Source organism: Gallinula chloropus (genome assembly GCF_964237585.1).
Source record: "Gallinula chloropus genome assembly, chromosome: 29".
Classification (NCBI taxonomy): Eukaryota; Metazoa; Chordata; class Aves; order Gruiformes; family Rallidae; genus Gallinula; species Gallinula chloropus.
In genome coordinates, this window is record NC_140114.1 from 5,123,851 (window position 1) to 5,142,327 (window position 18,477).

Consider the following 18,477-nt stretch of genomic DNA (forward strand, 5'->3'; position numbering starts at 1 on the left):
TACAGTCCTCCAACTTTGAAACCACCAAACTGCACCAATAGCTCCAAAACAAGAGGTTCAAGGGCTGAAAGAAGTTCCTGGCCTGAAATGTCCCCATGTAGACTACAAACAGGACCTAATTTTGGGGCTCAGGGCTTTCCCTTCCAAGGAAGGTCCTAACATTGCCTGACTTCATTTTCATGCTCTACCAGCATCTGCCTTCAAATATGCTAAATATCCACCAACTGCACCTTAAAAAAAGGTATGAGGACTGAAAGATGTTCCTCACATGATCCTCCTCAGGGACTGGACAGGAAGCACCAGTAACCTTGGGGCTCAAGGTGTTCCTTGCCAAGGGAAGGGTCCTAACATTGCCTGAAGTCATTTTGGGGCTCTACCAGTGTCCATCTAGGAAACTGCAAAATGTCCAGCAAAAGCTCCACAGCAAAACACGCGAGGGCCAAAAGATGTTCCTGACTGTAAATCTCCCCAGGTATCCCATAAAACACCCCAAAATTAAACAGCTGCTGGATACAAGAAGACCAGTCTCCCTGGGGTAGGTGTATGAGCATGTGAGGCTGAGGATCTGGGGGATTTCACAGCAGAACTGGTCAACAGCATTGCCCTTGCAGAGGGGGAGGGATCATGTCTTGGTTGTGAGCAGCACAGCACTGAGAAACCCACTGCAGCTCCCGTGTGTCTGCCAAAGGCAGGAGGAGGATGTGGGGAATGAAGCTGCCATGGGACATTCTCTGCCTCTTTGCATGGAGCCCTGTGCAAGGAGAACAAGGCAGTGAGAACTTGGGCACACTTCACTGGGCAAAACATTCTCATTGAGCACCCAAGGACTGCTTCTCCCTGTTCTATTAGACATTGGAAAGGTCCTTTTTGGGAGGTGCATTTCCTGCTGGCTGAGGGTGCCACTGGCTGTACTGGGCTCTGATGGGAGCTCTCCAGGGATCAGTTTATCCTTGCAGCAGCAGGTCTATCTTTTTTGATATCTAACATCTTTTCTGGATGGTGGTTTCCAATTCTTCCAACTGCAGAGCAGAGCTTTGTAGATTTGTTTTTCCTGATTTTGTTCTTGGGAAACCCTGAGAAATGCCCAAATGCTCACTTAAACCCCTTCCTTTCACAGGGGGAAAGAGTCCCCTCCCTATCCCAGACCTGGGTGTCCTGTCTCATGTGCAGACAAGGGAAGGTGATTCTCCTGCCCAGCTCTGGTTTGATCAGGAGAAAAGGCTCTGATGGACAGAAGGATTTCTCCCCAGCTGAGGGAGGAAACATCAGAGATGAGATCACAGAGCGATCCTCATGAGGCCTGAGGCACAAGAGGGAGCCTAGAAGAACTGGTCTTCTCCTGCTGAGCTGGGACAGGCTGCTGGGATGGGGGGAGCTCATGGCAACCCAGCAGCACTGCAGAGAGACAGCTCTGCCCAGGAGCAGCTCCTCTGCCAAGCACACAGGGCTGTGGACACTGCCTGTAGGCACCGAGGGGAGACCTGTGAGGCTGAGAGAGCTGATGGATGCTGAGAGCTCATTGGAGGAGAAATCTCCACAGCCTCTCCCTGGTATGTCTGTGGGTGCAGGGCAATGCAGGTTCTCTTCCTGGAGGGATCTCCTAAAGCTGGGACATGGGACAGTGTGTGGGGTCTGTCAGGAGGACAGGTTCTCTCTAGGACCAGAAGGTGCTGCCTGGAAGGGATGCCCTTGTGCCCCATCAGAGGGACAGGGCAGGACAGCTGTCTTCTCCTGGGCATGGCTGAGGGCTGCCCAGGGCTGTCCTTGTGAGCAGGGGGATTTGGCCAGCCCCTTTTCAGTGGTCTGTGGGGACAGGACTAGGGGCAATGGCTGTAAGCTGGAGCATAGGAAGTTCCGCACCAACATGCGGAAGAACTTTTTCACAGTGAGGGTGACGGAGCAGTGGAATAGGCTGCCCAGGGAGGTGGTTGAGTCTCCTTCTCTGGAGATATTCAAGTCTCGTCTGGATGCCTATCTGTGTAATATGAGATAGGGAGCCTGCTTTGGCAGGGGGGTTGGACCCGATGATCTCTTGAGGTCCCTTCCAACCCCTAAGATTCTGTGATTCTGTGATTCTGTGATTCTGTGACCTGGGGTCTGTGTGCTGGGGCAGGGACTCTGCTGCTGCCAGGGTCAGCACTCAGCCTGCCTGCTGGGCTTTCCACAGGGATATAGTCAGCACCTCTGGGTTGAAGCAGTGACCCAGGGAAGGGCAACGTAAGGTCCCTCTGCTGTAAGAAAGTGCTGCATGGGTCAGCTTTGCTCCCAGCCAGAGCTGATCCTTGAGAAATGCCAAAGAGAATATTTCTCCAAAGGCAGAGTCTTTGCTTTGACTTTTCCTCTCCTGGGGGCTGTGCTGAGTGTGGTAGATGAGAACTTATTTCTCCCCTTGAGAATATACAGTGAAAACTTGATTCTCATGAAGATGTTGGAGCCTGGGCTGAGCCCTGCACACACAGAGGTTCCCCGGGGCAGCGCCCTGATGCCAGGAGGGGTCTGCAGAGCAGAGCTGAGCACAGGGCAGGTTGGATGAGGTCTGTGAGCACAGAGCAGGAGGTGACATGGGCAAAGAGCAGCAGGTGCAGGGACAGCTCCAGGCTGCAGAGACATTGTCAGGGAGGGAGAAGGAGCTGCTCCCAGAAATGCCCTGGCAGTGGGGATTTGAGACCTCTCTGACATCCCCAGCAGTGCTGAAGCTTTCCCACAGCAACCACAAGGTTTCTGCCACCCAGAACAAACTCTGTACCCAGATTTCAAGAGTTTCAGTCTGAGTCTTCTCCTTGTTAGCCTGATGCCCATGGAGGAGAAACTCGAGTGCCTGGCTGCCTGTCCCTGTCCTTCCAGCCTTGGGTGGAAAATTTCTCACTCTTTCCCCTCATTACTTTGCTCCCTTTGTCCCACCATTACCTGGGCCCCTGGGCATGTCCATTCGTGGGGCTGGCACTGAGCTGACCCTCACTTCAGGACCCCCATCTTTAGGACTGAGGTTTTCCAGGCAGCTCCTGTTGGGCTGTAGTTGCCTCCCACAATGGCACTGCTCTCCCAGGGACTCTTGTGCCCCAGAGAGGAGCCCCATGCAGGAGACATCTCGGCACAGAGGCCGTGGCAATGCCACTCATCACCTGTGTGTGGGCAGCTGCACTGAGCCCTGTGTGTCCCTGGCTGGGAGTGAGGAGCTGAGATCCTCCTTGGGTAGGATGAGACCGCAGGAGGGCTTTGGAGCTCTGCCCTGTGAGACTGGATTCCTCAGCTCTCTGTGGGGTCCAGTTTCTTCTGTGGGGAACAGCAGGGTGTGACCACAGAGTGTCCAGCACAGGGCAGCTGAGAGCAGGGCTGATGGACAGAGCAGCTCTCCCCACTCTGCACTCAGGGGAAGGTTTCACTGGCACTGCTGCAGCAATGTCAGGGAGTTCTGAGAGAAGAAACACTCCTCAGGTACAGGCAGGAGAAAACCAAAGCTCCAAAGCTCTGCTCTGCCCTCAGGTCAGATTAGAGTGGCTGTGCTGAAAAGCTCATTCCACTCCACAGGGGATTTTGTCTGAGATCAGGCCATACTTCTATTTACTGACTGCTGCCAGGCAGGACTGAGTTCTTCTGACACCACAGCCAACCCTCCTCCCAGCAGTGGCACACTCAAGCCAGCACAAAGCAGACCTCCCAAAAGGGACCTGACAAAAGTCTTCCTGAATACAAGAGTCAATCTGAGGGTGTTCCCTAAGAGTTGGAAGATGTTTTTGACCGAGAAGTGTTCCCTAACTTCTCACTGTGGCTTTTCCTCCTTGGACAGGTCCCCCCACTTGACAGCAGCAGATGTCCAACAGCAGCAGCTCCATCAGCCAGTTTCTCCTCCTGGCCTTTGCAGACACATGGGAGCTGAAGCTCCTGCACTTCTGCCTCTTCCTGGGCATCTACCTGGCTGCTTTTCTTGGAAATGGTCTCATCATCATCACCATAGCCTGTGACCACCACCTCCACACCCCCATGTACTTCTTCCTCCTCAACCTCTCTATTGTTGACCTTGGCTACATCTCCACCACTGTTCCCAAATCCATGGCCAATTCACTGTGGGACACCAGGGCCATTTCCTACACAGGATGTGTGGCTCAACTCTTTTTCTTTTTATTTTTGCTTGCAACAGAGCACTGTCTTCTCACTGTCATGGCCTATGACCGCTACATTGCCATCTGCCACCCCCTGCACTACGGGACCCTCCTGGGCAGCAGAGCTTGTGTCCACATGGCAGCAGCTGCCTGGGGCAGTGGGTTTCTCCATGCTGTGCTGCACACAGCCAATACATTTTCACTGCCCCTCTGCAAAGGCAATGCCCTTGACCAGTTCTTCTGTGAAATCCCCCAGATCCTCAAGCTCTCCTGCTCAGATGCCTACCTCAGGGAAACTGGACTCATTGTGGTCACTGCCTGTTTAGGTTTTGGGTGTTTTGTGTTCATTGTGGTGTCCTATGTGCAGATCTTCAGGGCTGTGCTGAGGATCCCCTCGCAGCAGGGACGGCACAAAGCCTTTTCCACCTGCCTCCCTCACCTGGCTGTGGTCTCCTTGTTTGTCAGTACTGTTCTCTTTGCCTACCTGAAGCCCCCATCCATCTCCTCCCTATTTCATGACCTGATACCAGCGTTTCTTTACTCAATTTTTCCACCAGCAGTGAATCCCCTCATCTACAGCATGAGGAACCAGGAGCTCAAGAATGCCATGTGGAAACTGATGACTGGATGTTTCTAAGCAGCAACAAACTGCTCATCTTCTTCTGCATATGGCTGGCCATATAAGTAAAGTTAGGATACGTTTGTATTTAGTAGAGTTATTAGTTTTGGGGTTTTTTTCCTTCTTTTTGGTCTAATCTGTAACAATATGTTGCACGTTCATCCCATTGCTAATGCAGAATCACCTGTTTTTTTGTGACCCAGACACTGCGTAATGATGAGCTGTGCTCTCTTTGCATCATGCCTGTCTGGAAGGGTGCACAGTTTTTCCTTATTTATTTTTTTCCTGGCATTTATAAAAAATTTACAAGCACATTTTCATTGCCTGAATCACTTGACTACTTGTCTGAAATGGCAATGCTTTCCCACCATGACAGAACGGGAAGTTACTGGTTTCTGTGTACCATAGAATCATGGAATCACTTAGGTTGGAAGAGGTTTTTAATATCGAGTCCACAGCCACAGCCTAACCCTGTCTAGTGCACCTCTAGACCATGTCCTCAAGCACAACATCTACACACCTTCTTTACCTCAGTAAAGAAATTCTTCCTTATATCTAACCAAAATCTCCCCTGGTGCAATTTGACACCATTTTTTCTTATCCCATCCCTGTCTACTGAGACAAGAAACTGAATACCACCTCTCTGCACCCTCCTTGCAGGTAGTTGTAAAGAAGGATAAGGTCTCTGCTCAGTCTCCTTTTCTTAAGATTAAAAAGCCCCAGTTCCCTCAGCCACTCCTCACAGGACTTGTTCTCCACACCCTTCTCCAGCTTGGTTGCCCTTCTCTGGACACGCTCCAGCATCTCAACGTCCTTCTTTTAGTGAGGGGTAAAAAACTGGACACGGTACTCGAGGTGCATCCTCACCAGAGCTGAGTACAACAGAACAATCACTTTCCTACTACTGCTGGTTACACTACTCCTTATACAAGGCAAGATGCCGTTGGCCTTCTTGGCCACCTGGGCACAGTGCTGGCTCATGTTCATCTGCCTGTCCACTAACACCCCCAGATCCTTTTCCTCCAGGCAGCTCTCCAGCCTCTCTGCCACAGGCCTGTAGCATTGCCTGGGGGGATTGTGACCAAAGTGCACCTGGCCTTGTTGAACTCCTTAAAACTGGCCTCTGCCCATGGATCCAGCCTATCCAGGTCTCTCTGCAGAGCCTTCCTGCCTTCCAGCAGGGTGACCTGCCACATGCTGGATTTAACTCTGTTCACCACAACTCTCTGGCCTTCATCCAACTTCTAACCCAGCAAAGAGTATACCCATCTAATCCATGAGTGGCTAGTTTCTCCTGCAGGATGCTGTGGGAGACAGTGATGAAGGATTTACTGAAGTCAGGTAGATCACATCCACAGCCTTCCCCTCCTCCACTAAGTAGGTCACCTTGTCATAGAGGGAGATCAGCTTACTCAAGCACAATCTGCCTTTCCTAAAGCCATGCTTACACGGCCTCACCCCTGAGTGTCCTGCATGTGCTGCATGATGGTACTCAAGATGATTAGTTCCATCCCCTTCCCCAGCACTGAGGTCAGGCTGACAGGCCTGTAGTTCCCTTAATCCTCCTTCTGGTCTTTCTTTCTGTCACATTTGCCAGTTTCCAGTCCAGTGGAACCACCCTGCTCAGCCAGGACTCTGCTCCCTGGGGATTTCCATTACTTTCTAATATACTCTCTTCTTTCTTGCCACCCTGGTATTGGCTCCTGTTCTCAATGGGCAGTTTCATTTCTGCTTTCTACAGTAGTCAGGTTCATTGTCAGAATTCCCCTTGGGATAGATTCTCCAGCTGCTCGGGGTATTGGAAGACAGGCATTTGGGGCTCTACCAGCATACACCTACAAACTGCTAAATGAACAGCAAGAGATCCCTAACAAAAGTGTCAGGGATGAAAGATTCTCCTGGCATGAAGCCTGCCTAGGTAGATCACTGGCAGCTCCAGTACCTTACAGCTCAGAGTGTTCAGAGACAAAAGAAGGGTCCTAACATTGCTTGATGTCATTTCTGGCTATACCAGTGTCCACCTTTGAACCTGCTAAATGCCCAGCAATACATCCCAAACTAAAGGTGTGAGGGATGAAAGGTGTTCATGGCCTTACATATCCCCTGGTATCCCACTAACAGCTCCAGGAACATGGGGGTCAGGGCTTTTGTAGCCATGGGAGTGGATGTAACTCTGCCCAACATAATTTTCCAGCTTCAACAGTGTCCACCTGTGACACTGCTCAATGTCCAGCACCAGCTCCATGGCAAAAGGTGCGAGGGTGGAAAAAGGTTTCTGGCCTGAAACCTCCCCAGGTCGCCCACTAACAGACCCGTTAACCTTGGGGCTCAGGGCATTCCAAGCCATTGGAACAGTCCTAAAAATGTCATTTTCAGGCTGTACCATCATCCATTCTCAAACATGCTAGATGTCCAGCAATAGAGGCCCAGGTTCTTTAGCACCTATTGCTGTCATTTGGTTAAAAGTACAGAAAGTTAGAGAGCCATCTGCGCGCACATGTGAACCTTTAGTGAAATGGAGATTCCCTTCAGAGAGACCTTGAGAAATTTTGGGATTTGATGACCAGGAACATCAGGAAGATTTCCAAGCAGAAGAGATCTCCTCCTCCTGCCCATATTTTCTCTGCTTCTGGAATTAATTCTCATGTTGGTGGCCCCCATAGTTCTGGTGTTTGGATTTGTAAGCCATAAAGTCTAAATAAATATGTGTGTTCCTTGCTGAGCAGTGCTTGCACAGCATTAAGGTCTTTATTCTAATTCTGTTCCAGAAATGAGTCAACTGGGAGTGCACAAGTGCCCAGAAAGGGACAGAACAGGCCCAGCTGACCATAACTGACCAAGGGGATTATCCACACTGTATGACTACAGGAGTGAGCCCACTGTTGTGGTGCACTTGTTGTCTACAAAGGTGGGCTGGTTTCAGGAGGAATACAGTTGATTTTCCTTCTAGCAGCCAGTGTGGTGCCACATTTGGTTGTTAGGATGAGAGCAGTGCTGATAACAGGGAGGCTTTAGTTGTGTCCAAGCAATCAAAGACTTTTCTGTTGTTCATTCTCTACTACTAATGGGAAGGTGGGGAGCACCCTGGGAGCTGGGAGGGAGCACAGCCAAGACAGGTGACCCAAACTGCCCAAAAAAGCATATTCCATTCAAATTACACCATGATCAGCATAAAGGAGTGTGGTGAGGGCAGGAGAACTCAGCTCCAGGACACACGTGTTTTCGGGATGGCTGTGAGCTGTGCGGCCAGAGCTGTGGGGTTCAGTGACAAACTGCACTGTGAATCACCAGCTGTGTGTATTTTACCACAAAGTCCTGTTGTTGTTGTTGTTTTTGTTGTTTCTGTCTCTCTGCTGTTCCAGTAAACTGTCCTTATCCCAGCCCACAAGGTTTAGGGCTTTTTGGTTTCCTTTTCTCTCCCTTCCTCCCTCCCCCTGTCCTCCCCCTACACACACACCCCCTCTTAGAGAGAGAGCGGCTGCGTGATGCTCGGCTCTGGGCTGGGGTGAAACCACGAGAAAAGGTTCCAGCACAACACCCACACATCAAGGCAGCTCAGACATGATGGGTGGAGAACCAGCCACAAGGAGAAGAATTTTGGTCTTGCAGGGGCTGCCCTAGCAGTCAGAGGTGTTGAACAGGGATGTGGCCATGAGCACATTGGGCTCCTCTGGGAGGAGTGTGGCTGCACAGACAAGGGTCCTTCTGGTCCATCTGGACTCAGCAATGATGATGCCACCTCTGGAGCAGTCAGTCCCAGTGTGGGGGTCCCTGATCTGGAGGAATGAGGAGGAACACGTATGTGGTCAGGGAAAGGCTGCCAAGAGACCGGGGCTGCTTTAGCCTGGGGAAGGGGAGGCTGAGGGAAGCCCTCTTTGTGCTATGTGAAAAGAACATAAGAAAGGAAGTCCATGTGAACTGATGGCTCTGAAGGCCAGGGTGGACATGAGGATAAAGAAATGTCATTCTGAGGGTAGTGCTGTGGTGCAAGAAGTCACTGGGAGGAAGTGTGGATGAGCTGGTGGCTTTGTGCTTGTGGGAACAGCTGGCGAGGAGGGAGAGACAGCAGTACAGGCAGGGACATTGTTAGGTGACAATGAGGTGGGAAAGCGTGTTGCATCCCTGCAGCCTACAAAGAACCAGGTACAGGGGTGATGCCGTGTGGGATGGGCTGTGGTGCAGATGGCCAAGGGTGCCAGACAGGTGGAAAGGGCCTGATAGAAATGAGATCTTTTCCCCCTTGGCTGTGGCTGATGTCCCTGCCAAAGAGGCCTCAGGGAAGACACATTGTCCTTAAGGCCATGGAGCATGGTTGCCTTCTTGCATCTACTAAAGGGGAGGCCACCAACTACTTGGATTTTAGTTGGATCCTTAGTGATACAGGTTTCAAAGGGATTTCCCATGGAGGACCTTTTTCCAGTCACAGGTATTTTCTGTCATGGCTCAGTTGTCAGAAGAAGTGACAGCAGCATTCTGGGATGGACATAGAATCATAGAATTGTAGGGGTTGGAAGGGACATTGAGAGATCATCAGGTCCAACCCCCTGCCAAAGCAGCTCCCTAGGACATATCACTCAGATAGGAGTCCAGGCGGGTCTTGAATATCTCCAGTGAAGGAGACTCCACCACCTCCCTGGGCAGCCTGTCCCAGGGCTCTGGGTCTGCTAAGGAGATCTAGACAGGCAGGAAAAGCAGTCTCTTGACATCCAGCCCTGTCTGGAGAACCTTGCTCTTCCCCAAGCCCAGCAGTTCCCTCACTGGCCTCCTGGGACTCCCAAAACTTTTCCTGGCATCATCTGTGCTCACAGGCACAGACAGATTTCTCTGACAACAAACAGCAGTTCAACATGATCCAGTTTCATAACCATGAAGTCTCTCTCCTCAGCCGCTGCTACGGCCAAGCAGCGTGTGAAGGGGGTCAGCTTTACTGGTGCTCCCAGTGCACAACCTGGGCAGGCTTAGGTGCTCTTGCTGGATATTTTGCATTTTTGAAACTTGACGCTGCTGGAGCAGGAAGACGATGTCAGGCACTTGTAAGGACTGTTCCCTTTGACAAGGACAGTCCTGAGCTCCAAGATTACTGGGGCTGCTAATGGGATGTCTGAGCAGGTTTCAGGCCAGGAACAGCTTTAATCACTCACTCCTTTTGTTTTGGTGCTATTGGTGGACATTCAGCACATTTGGAGTTGGATGCTGGTAGAGACTGAAAATGACATCAGGCACTATTAAGATCGTTCCCTCAGCTACAAAAGCTCTGAGCCTCAAGGTTACTGGGGGTGCTTTTGGGCATCCTGGGGAGTTTTCAGACTCCCAAGATACTTCAGCCCTCAAACCTTTTGTTGTGGAGCTATTGCTGGGCATTTAGTGTCTTTGAATGTGGACGCTGGTAGAGCTGGAAAATGATGTCTGGTGTTATAGGACAATTCCCATAGCCAGGAATGCCCTTTGCCCACAGTTTACAAGAGCTGCTTGTTGGCTGACTGGTAAGGTTTCAGCCCAGGAACATCTTTCAGCCTTCACAGATTTATTTGGGAGCTATTGATGTTTAGAATTTTCAAAGGCAGAACCTAGTAGATCCACAAAAATTTTGTGGGGCAATCGTAGGACTGTTCCCCTGGCTAGGAAAGCCCTGACCCCAAAGACACTGGGGCTACTAGTGGGCTACCTGGGGAGGTTTCTAGAAAGGAAATTTTTTCAACCCTTGCAACTTTTGTTTGCTACCTACAATAACGGTGGGAGATTCTCCCTGGTAATCCTTTTGTTATTAATTCTATAAATTCATTAATAACAAAAGGAGGGCCAGGGAGAATCTCCCACCTTCACTGGATCGGGGGGAACCACTGTGATGGAGGATGAAGAAAAGGCTGATGTACTTTGCCTAAGTCCTTAGTAGTAACGCCATTGGTCCCCTGATACCCAGACCCCTGAGTGGAAAGATGGGGATGGGAAGTGGACTGAAGTCCCCATCATCCACGGGGAACTGGTTACTGACCTGTTCAGCTGCTTAGATCCATACGAGTTGATGGGTCTGGATGGCAAACACCCCAAGGTACTGAGGGAGCTGGTGGATTTCCTCCCCAAGCCACTTTCCCTTAGTTACCAGGAGTCCTGGCTGACAAGGGTGTTTCCACCTGACTGGAAGCTGGCACATGTGACACCCATCTACAGGAAGGGACAGAGGGAGGTCCTGGGGAATTACAGGCCTGTCAGCCTGACCTTGGTGCTAGGGTAGGTGATGGAACAAATTATCTTGAGTACCATCATGCAGCACATGCAGGACACTCAGGCCGTCAGGCCCTGTCAGTATGGGTTTAGGAAAGGCAGATTGTGCTTCAAGCTGCTGATCTCCTTCTATGACAAGGTGACCTGCTTAGTGGATGAGGGGAAGGCTGTGGATGTGATCTACATGGACTTCAGTGAAGCCTTCATCAGTTTCCCCCAGGGCACCCTGCTGAAGCCTCTGTTCATGGATTAGATGGGTATACTCTTTGCTGGGTCAGAAACTGGCTGAAGGCTGGGCCCAAACAGCTGTGGTGAATGGAGTTAAATCCAGCTGGCAGCACATCACATGTGGTGTTCTCCAGGGCTCAGTGCTGGGGCCCATCCTCTCTAACATCTTTATTAATGATCTGAACGAGGGGATTGAGTGCAGCCTCAATAAGTTCATGACACCAAATTGTGGCAGGCAGGAAGGCTCTGCAGAGCGACCTGGACAGGCTGGATCAATTGGCAGAGGCTATATGGGGCTTGGTCATGAGCTTTGCTCACAGTAAAAACAGGCAGGGTTTCAGTCCTGGAGTAGAGTGGCTGGAGAGCTCCCTAGAAGTACAGGATACGGGGGTGTTAGCTGGACATGAGCCAGCGCTGTGCCCAGGTGGCCAAGAAGGCCAGCGGCATCCAGGCCTGGATCAGGAATAGTGTGACTGCCAGGAGTAGGGAAGAGATTGTTCCATTACACTCAGCTCTGGTGAGGCCACACCTTGAGTACTGTGTCCAGTTTTGAGCCCCTTGCTAAAAGAAGGATATTGAGATGCTGGATTGTGTCCAGAGAATGGCAGAGTAGACAGTGAAAGGTTTGCAGCACAAGTCCTGTGAGGATCAACTGAGGGAACTGGGGCGTTTTAGTCTTCAGGATGCTGAGGGAGACCTTATCACCCTCTACAAGTACCTGCAAGAAGGATATAGAGAGGTGCAGTTTGGCCTCTTATCTCAGATAACAAGCGATAGGATGACAGGGAATGGCTTGAAATTATACTAGGGGAGATTTAGGTTAGACATCAGGAAGAATTTCTTAATGGAAAGGGTATTCAGCTATTGGAACAGGCTGCCCAGGGACGTGGTGGAGTAGCCATCCCTGGAAGTATTACAAAGGTGTGCAGATGTTGTGCTTGATGACATGGTCTGGAGGTGGACTAGGCGGGGTTAGGCTGTGGTTGGACTTTGTGAAAGATTCTGTGACTTTATGTTTGTTACACTTCAAGGAAATTACTGTTCAGTCATGGTGGGAAAGCATTGCCTTTTCAGACAAGTAGTCAAGTGATTCAGTTGATGAAAATGTTCTTATAAATATTTAATAAATGTCAGGAGAAACTTTAAGAAAGAAAAATTTGTGCACCTTTTCAGGCAGAGGTGATGCAAAGAGAGCACAGCCCATCCTTACCCAGCGTGTGGGTCACACTGTATCAGCAATGGGATGACTGTGGACCATCATATTCCAGTTTAAATAAACTAGAGGCAAACAAAGGAACAGGAACTAAACCCCATACTAAATAGAGACAGGTCAGTGATAAGCAGAAGATGAGCAGTTCGTTGTTGCTTAGAAACATCCAGTCCTCAGTTTCCACATGGCATCCTTGAGCTCCTGGTTCCTCATGCTGTAGATGAGGGGGTTCACTGCTGGTGGAAACACCGAGTAAAGAAATGCCACTAGAACATCCAGAAATGGGGAGGAGATGGAGGGGGGCTTCAGGTAGGCAAAGAAGGAAGTGCTGACAAACAGGGAGACCACAGCCAGGTGAGGGAGGCAGGTGGAAAAGGCTTTGTGCCGTCCCTGCTGCGAGGGCATCCTCAGCACAGCCCTGAAGATCTGCACATAGGACACCACAATGAACACAAAACACCCAAAACCTAAACAGACACTGACCACAAGGACTCCAGTTTCCTTGAGGTAGTCATCTGAGCAGGAGAGCTTGAGGATCTGGGGGATTTCACAGAAGAACTGGTCAAGGGCATTGCCATGGCAGAGGGAAAGGGAAAATGTGTTGGCTGTGTGCAGCACAGCATTGAGAAACCCACTGCCTCAGGCAGCTGCTGCCATGTGGACACAAGCTCTGCTGCCCAGGAGGGTCCCGTAGTGCAGGGGGTGGCAGATGGCAACGTAGCGGTCATAGGCCATGATAGTGAGAAGACAGAACTCTGTGGAGATAAAAAAGGAAAAGAAAAAGAGTTGAGCCACACATCCTGTGTAGGAAATGGCCCTGGTGTCCCACAAGGAATTGACCATGGATTTGGGAACTGTGGTGGAGATGTAGCCAAGGTCTAGAATAGAGAGATTGAGGAGGAAGAAGTACATGGGGGTGTGGAGGTGGTGGTCACAGGCTATGGTGATGATGATGAGGCTGTTGCCCAGGAGACCAGCCAGGTAGATGCCCAGGAAGATGCAGAAGTGCAGAAGGTGCAGCTCCCGTGTGTTGGCAAAGGCCAGAAGGAGGAACTGGCTGATGGAGCTGCTGCTGTTGAACATCTGCTGCTGTCAAGTGTGGAGACCTGTCCAAGGATGAAAAGGCAAAGCGAGAAGTTAGGGAACTCTTTTTTGACAAAAACCTCTTCCAATTCTAATGGAACACACTCAGATTGACTCTTTGTATTCAGGAAGCCTTTTGGCAGGTCCCTTTTTTGGGAGGTCTGCTTTGTGCTGGCTTGAGTGTCCCACTGCTGAGAGAAGGGTTGGCTGTGGGCTCTGGAGAACTCAGTCTTGCCTGGCAGCAGTCAGTAAATAGAAGGATGGTGTGATCTCAGAATAAAACCTCGTGGATAGCAATGAGCTAAGGAGTGTGTCTTCTGTCAGGACTCCCTGACATTGCTGCTGCAGTGCCAGTGAAACCTTCCCCTGAGTGCAGAGTGGTGACAGCTGCTCTGTCCATCAGCCCTGCTCTCAGCTGCCCTGTGCTGGACGCTCTGTGATGACACCCTGCTGTTCCCCACAGAAGAAACTGGACCCCACAGAGAGCTGAGGAATCCAGTCTCACAGGGCAGAGCTCCAAAGCCCTCCTGCAGTCTCATCCTACCCAAGGAGGTTCTCAGATCCCCACTCCCAGCCAGGGACACACAGGGCTCAGTGCAGCTGCCCACACACAGGTGGTGAGTGGCATTGCCATGGTCTCAGTGCCGAGATGTCTCCTGCATGGGGCTCCTCTCTGGGCACAAGAGTCCCTGGGAGAGTGGTGCCATTGTGGGAGGCAGCTAAAGCCCAGCAGGAGCTGCCTGGAAAACCTCAGTCCTAAAGATGGGGGTCCTGAAGTGAGTGTCACTCAGTGCCAGCCCCACCAATGGACGTGCTCAAAGCCCCAGGTAATGGTGGGACAAAGGCAACAAGAACAGGAGGGGAAACAGCAAGAAACATTCCCCAGAAGGCTGGAAGGACAGGCACTCAGAGGTTTCTCCTCTCTGAGAGAAGGACCCTGCACCATACTTCTATGTTGTCAGACTTTACATCCACCGCTTCTTTCCACAGTGCCAATGCAGCCATGCCCAGGAGAAGACAGCTGTCCTGCCCTGTCCCTCTGATGGGGCAGAAGGGCATCCCTTCCAGGCAGCACCTTCTGGTCCTAGAGAGAATCTATCTTCCTGACAGACCCCACACAATGCCCCATATCCCAGCTTTAGGAGATCCCTCCAGGAACAGAACCTGCATTGCCCTGCACCCACAGATATACCAGGGAGAGGCTGTGCAGATTTCTCTTCCAGTGAGCTCTCAGCATCCATCAGCTCTCTCAGCCTCACAGGTCTCTCCTTGTTGCGTACAGGCAGTGTCCCCAGCCCTGTGTGCTTGGCAGAGGAGCTGCTCATGGGCACAGATGTCTCTCTGCAGTGCTGCCGGGTTGCCATGAGCTCCCTCCACCACAGGAGCCCAGCTCAGCTGAAGACCAGCTCTTCTAGGCTCCCTCCTGGTGTCTCAGATTTCATGGGGATTGTTCCATGATCTCATCTCTGACATTCTCAGGATCTCCCTGCCCAGGGGCTGGGGGTCAGCACTGGCATTGCTGCTTCATCAGACCAAGCCAGGGTGTCCTCAGCATCAGAGCTGCCTGTGCTTTGCCTGGGTTTGTCCTCATGGCCTCCAGTTGTCTGCTCTAACGAGCCCATGGGGAGGCTTTGTCAGTAATGGCTCCCAGTGGGGCCTGTTAGTGCTTCAAGGTACTTTGGGCATTACTCCTGGCTTGAACTTCTTGAGAGGTTTCTTCACTCTCGTCTTGGTATCTGAAGTCTGGGGATTCAGAAGAAAAGACACCATGAGGCTCATTAACATCCAGAAAGTGACGCGACGGAGAGAGACGGGGGACAGCTTGATGCAGCAAGAGTCGGTTTATTGCAAAGAACCATTCCTGTTTATGTGCTCTGCAGACAGCTGCTTTCTTTCAAACACACCCTGTTCCTGGGCTACATCTGATTGGTCAACATTTTGCTGTCAAAACAGCATCTCTATCTTATCATGCTAATAGAACTTCTAAAACCTGGTCAGACAGCAGATAGACCTTAACAATAGAGGACACTCTTTCCTGGAGCCTGTCCCAGCAGGGGGCCGGCAACGATGCTGCCACCTTGTTTAGTTTCCCCGAGGTTCATGGCCTAAAGGCTCCATCCCATTATCTGTTAACCTGGCAGTGCTTGAGGCTTTGTTTCTCAAGCCCCATGCCACATCTCCCCCTTCCTGTTTAGCAAAAAGAACCTCCTTCACTGAGCGTGATATTTTCTTTTGCAAGACTTGTCAAAAATAACACTAAGGCAAAAATAACTACAAAAAACCCCTAAGTCCTTATTTAACTAAATCTAAAAAACATCCCATAAACGAAAAACCACACTGTAAAATGTAGCAAGCTAATATCTACTAATTGGCTACACACACTGTTTGCATTGTTAATTTATCTTTCATGTCTAAAAGTTATCTGCACACCTTCTGTGTTGACCATTTATTATGGATAATAGTGACATGTTCACTACCTTCCAAATACCTTCCTACAACTCCTCCTTGGTTTAAGGCAGTCCATACCTCTGCCTTCAAGGCCGTAGTGTTTTGAAGATGTGATCACCAAATACTTCTCAGTATGAATAACTTTGCTGTTTCATAGGAAATTCAAGGATGTTGTCAGGGACTATGTAATCCAAATTTGACCATTGACAATACCCATCCTGAAATTCCCCACTCATGAAACCAATTGTCCAGTCCAAAGAATCCATTTTCTTGTATCTTTTGTGTTTGATCTATTAATTTCTGAATGCTCGCAGGAATCGACTGAGAGTGGACACATTCATGCAGCACATGCCTTTCAAAATTTTCACAACCATGTCTGTGAGCCAGCAACAAAAATCAGTGCTGCTTGATTCTGTAGTCTTACACAATCCACACCTGTAGCTGAGTCTCTTGACAGTTTCAGGAGTCAGGTAACATCAGCCTCACGTTTTCGTGCAGGCACCACCCATTGCAGTCTGTGTTCTTAGGCTGTGCAGAAATCACCATTTCCCTAATTTTCATTTACCACAAATACATCCATATTTCAAAGACTGTTAGTTAGTTCAATATGTCCCGCAGCAAAACTCATAGTCCATTGTGGCTGCAGTTGGAACACTTGACATAAGTTACTGGGATCAGGATCTCCACCTGGTTCACACAGGCTTGCTTTTTTCTGGATCCATGGCATCTGTAATGACACAGCCAGATCTCCTTTCCCCAAGTTAGGACCTGTAATTTAATTTTTTACTAACACTTGACATTGACTTTTTTTCTTTTCATTTTTTTTTTCTTTTTTCAAACCTCCTTTTAAACCTCCTGCATATTTCACCATTGGAGTTACCAAGCTGTTCTGTGGCAGACATAAACAATTCAAAACATACAGAGCTTTGTTTAATCGATCAGCTGGAGAGATGTCCTTCTCTCCCCCTTTTTGTTTGTGAAGCAAAAGCACTTGAGAGTTTGATTCATACATTCCACCATGGCCTGACCTGCAGGCCAATGTGGTGTCCCTGTAACATAGGTAATGTCCCACAATTGGAAAGAGGTTTGTATTGTTTGTGCTATACATCCTGGGCTGTTGTCCATTTTGATTCCACGGGGTACATGGCATTGGACACGTTTACTAGATTCCTGTGTTTGTGCCCAGGAGGGTCCCGTAGTGCAGGGGGTGGCAGATGGCAACGTAGCGGTCATAGGCCATGACAGTGAGAAGACAGAGCTCTGTGGAGACCAAAAATAAAAAGAAAAATTGTTGAGCCACACATCCTGTATAGGAAATGGCCCTGGTGTCCCACAAGGAATTGGCCATGGATTTGGGAACTGTGGTAGAGATGTAGGCAAGGTCAATAACAGAGAGGTTAAGGAGGAAGAAGTACATGGGGGTGTGGAGGCGGTGGTCACAGGCTATGGTGATGATGATGAGGCCATTGCCCAGGAGAGCAGCCAGGTAGACGCCCAGGAAGAGGCAGAAGTGCAGGAGCTGCAGCTCCCGTGTGTCTGCAAAGGCCAGGAGGAGGAACTGGCTGATGGAGCTGCTGTTGGACATCTGCTCCTGTCAAGTGTGGAGACCTGTCCAAGGAGGAAAAGGCAGTGAGAAATTAGGGAATCATTCCTTGAGGAAAATCTCTTCCACTACTTATGGAATGCCCTGAGGTTGACTCTCTGTATTCAGGGAGAATTTTGGCAGGTCTGTTTTGGGAGGTCTGCTTTGTGCTGGCTTGAGTCTACCACTGCTGGAAAGAGGGATGTCCTAGAGAATGGGGTCCTGAAGTGAGGGTCATCTCAAGGTCAGCCCCACCAATGGATGTGCCCAGAGCCCCAGGTAACCAGGAGACAAAGGCAGCAAGGACAGGAGAGGAAACACGGAGAAATGCTCCAGCCCAGGCAGGAAGTACAGGGACAGACAGACAGGCACTCAGGGTTTTTTCCTCTCTGTGGGTTGGGCTGCCAAGGAGAAGACTCAGCCTGAAACCCTGGAACTCTGTGTGCAGAGTCTGTGCTGGGTGGCAGAAACCAGGGGGTTGGTGAAGGAAAGGGTCTGCACTGTGGGGGATGTCAGGGAGGTACCAAACCCCCACTGTCAAGGCATTGGTGGGAGCAGCTCCTTCTCCCTCCCTGACAATGTCTCTGCTGCCTGGAGCTGTCCCTGCAGCTGCGTCTCTTTGCACATCTCACCTCCTGCTCTGTGCTCACAGACCTCATCCAACCTGCCCTGTGCTCTGCTCCGCTTTGCAGACCCCTCCTGGCATCAGGGCACTGCCCTGGGAACCTCTGTGTGTGCAGGGCTCAGGAGATGCTCTGACAAGTCCTAATGAGTTTGCACTGCCTGCTGCAAAGTTATCGAGAAAAGCTCAGCTCCCACTTCCCGCCCAGTCACCAGGAGCAGAAAACTCAAAGCAAACTCTCTTTACCTTTCTCCTCCAGTGAACTCTCAGCATCCATCAGCTCTCTCAGCCTCACAGGTCTCCCCTCGGTGCCTACAGGCAGTGTCCCCAGCCCTGTGTGCTTGGCAGAGGAGCTGCTCCTGG

At 50.4% G+C, this 18,477-nt stretch overlaps 1 protein-coding gene and 1 pseudogene across 2 annotated transcripts; one reads left to right on the top strand and one right to left on the bottom strand.

Annotated features, from left to right (window-relative positions):
- Positions 1-3,810: 3,810 nt before the first annotated feature.
- Positions 3,811-4,737, top strand: LOC311202265 (olfactory receptor 14C36-like; the record flags this gene model as incomplete). The annotated part of the gene is made up of 1 exon (XM_084276816.1): positions 3,811-4,737. The coding sequence occupies one exon, from the start codon at positions 3,811-3,813 to the stop codon at positions 4,735-4,737; it is 927 nt and encodes a 308-aa protein (XP_084132942.1).
- Positions 4,738-12,535: 7,798 nt separating this feature from the next.
- On the bottom strand, positions 12,536-17,495 carry LOC311202189 (olfactory receptor 14A16-like; annotated as a pseudogene). The gene is made up of 2 exons: positions 17,074-17,495; positions 12,536-13,052 (listed from the first exon to the last, which is right to left on the bottom strand). The product of its transcript is annotated as an olfactory receptor 14A16-like (transcript).
- Positions 17,496-18,477: the final 982 nt, after the last annotated feature.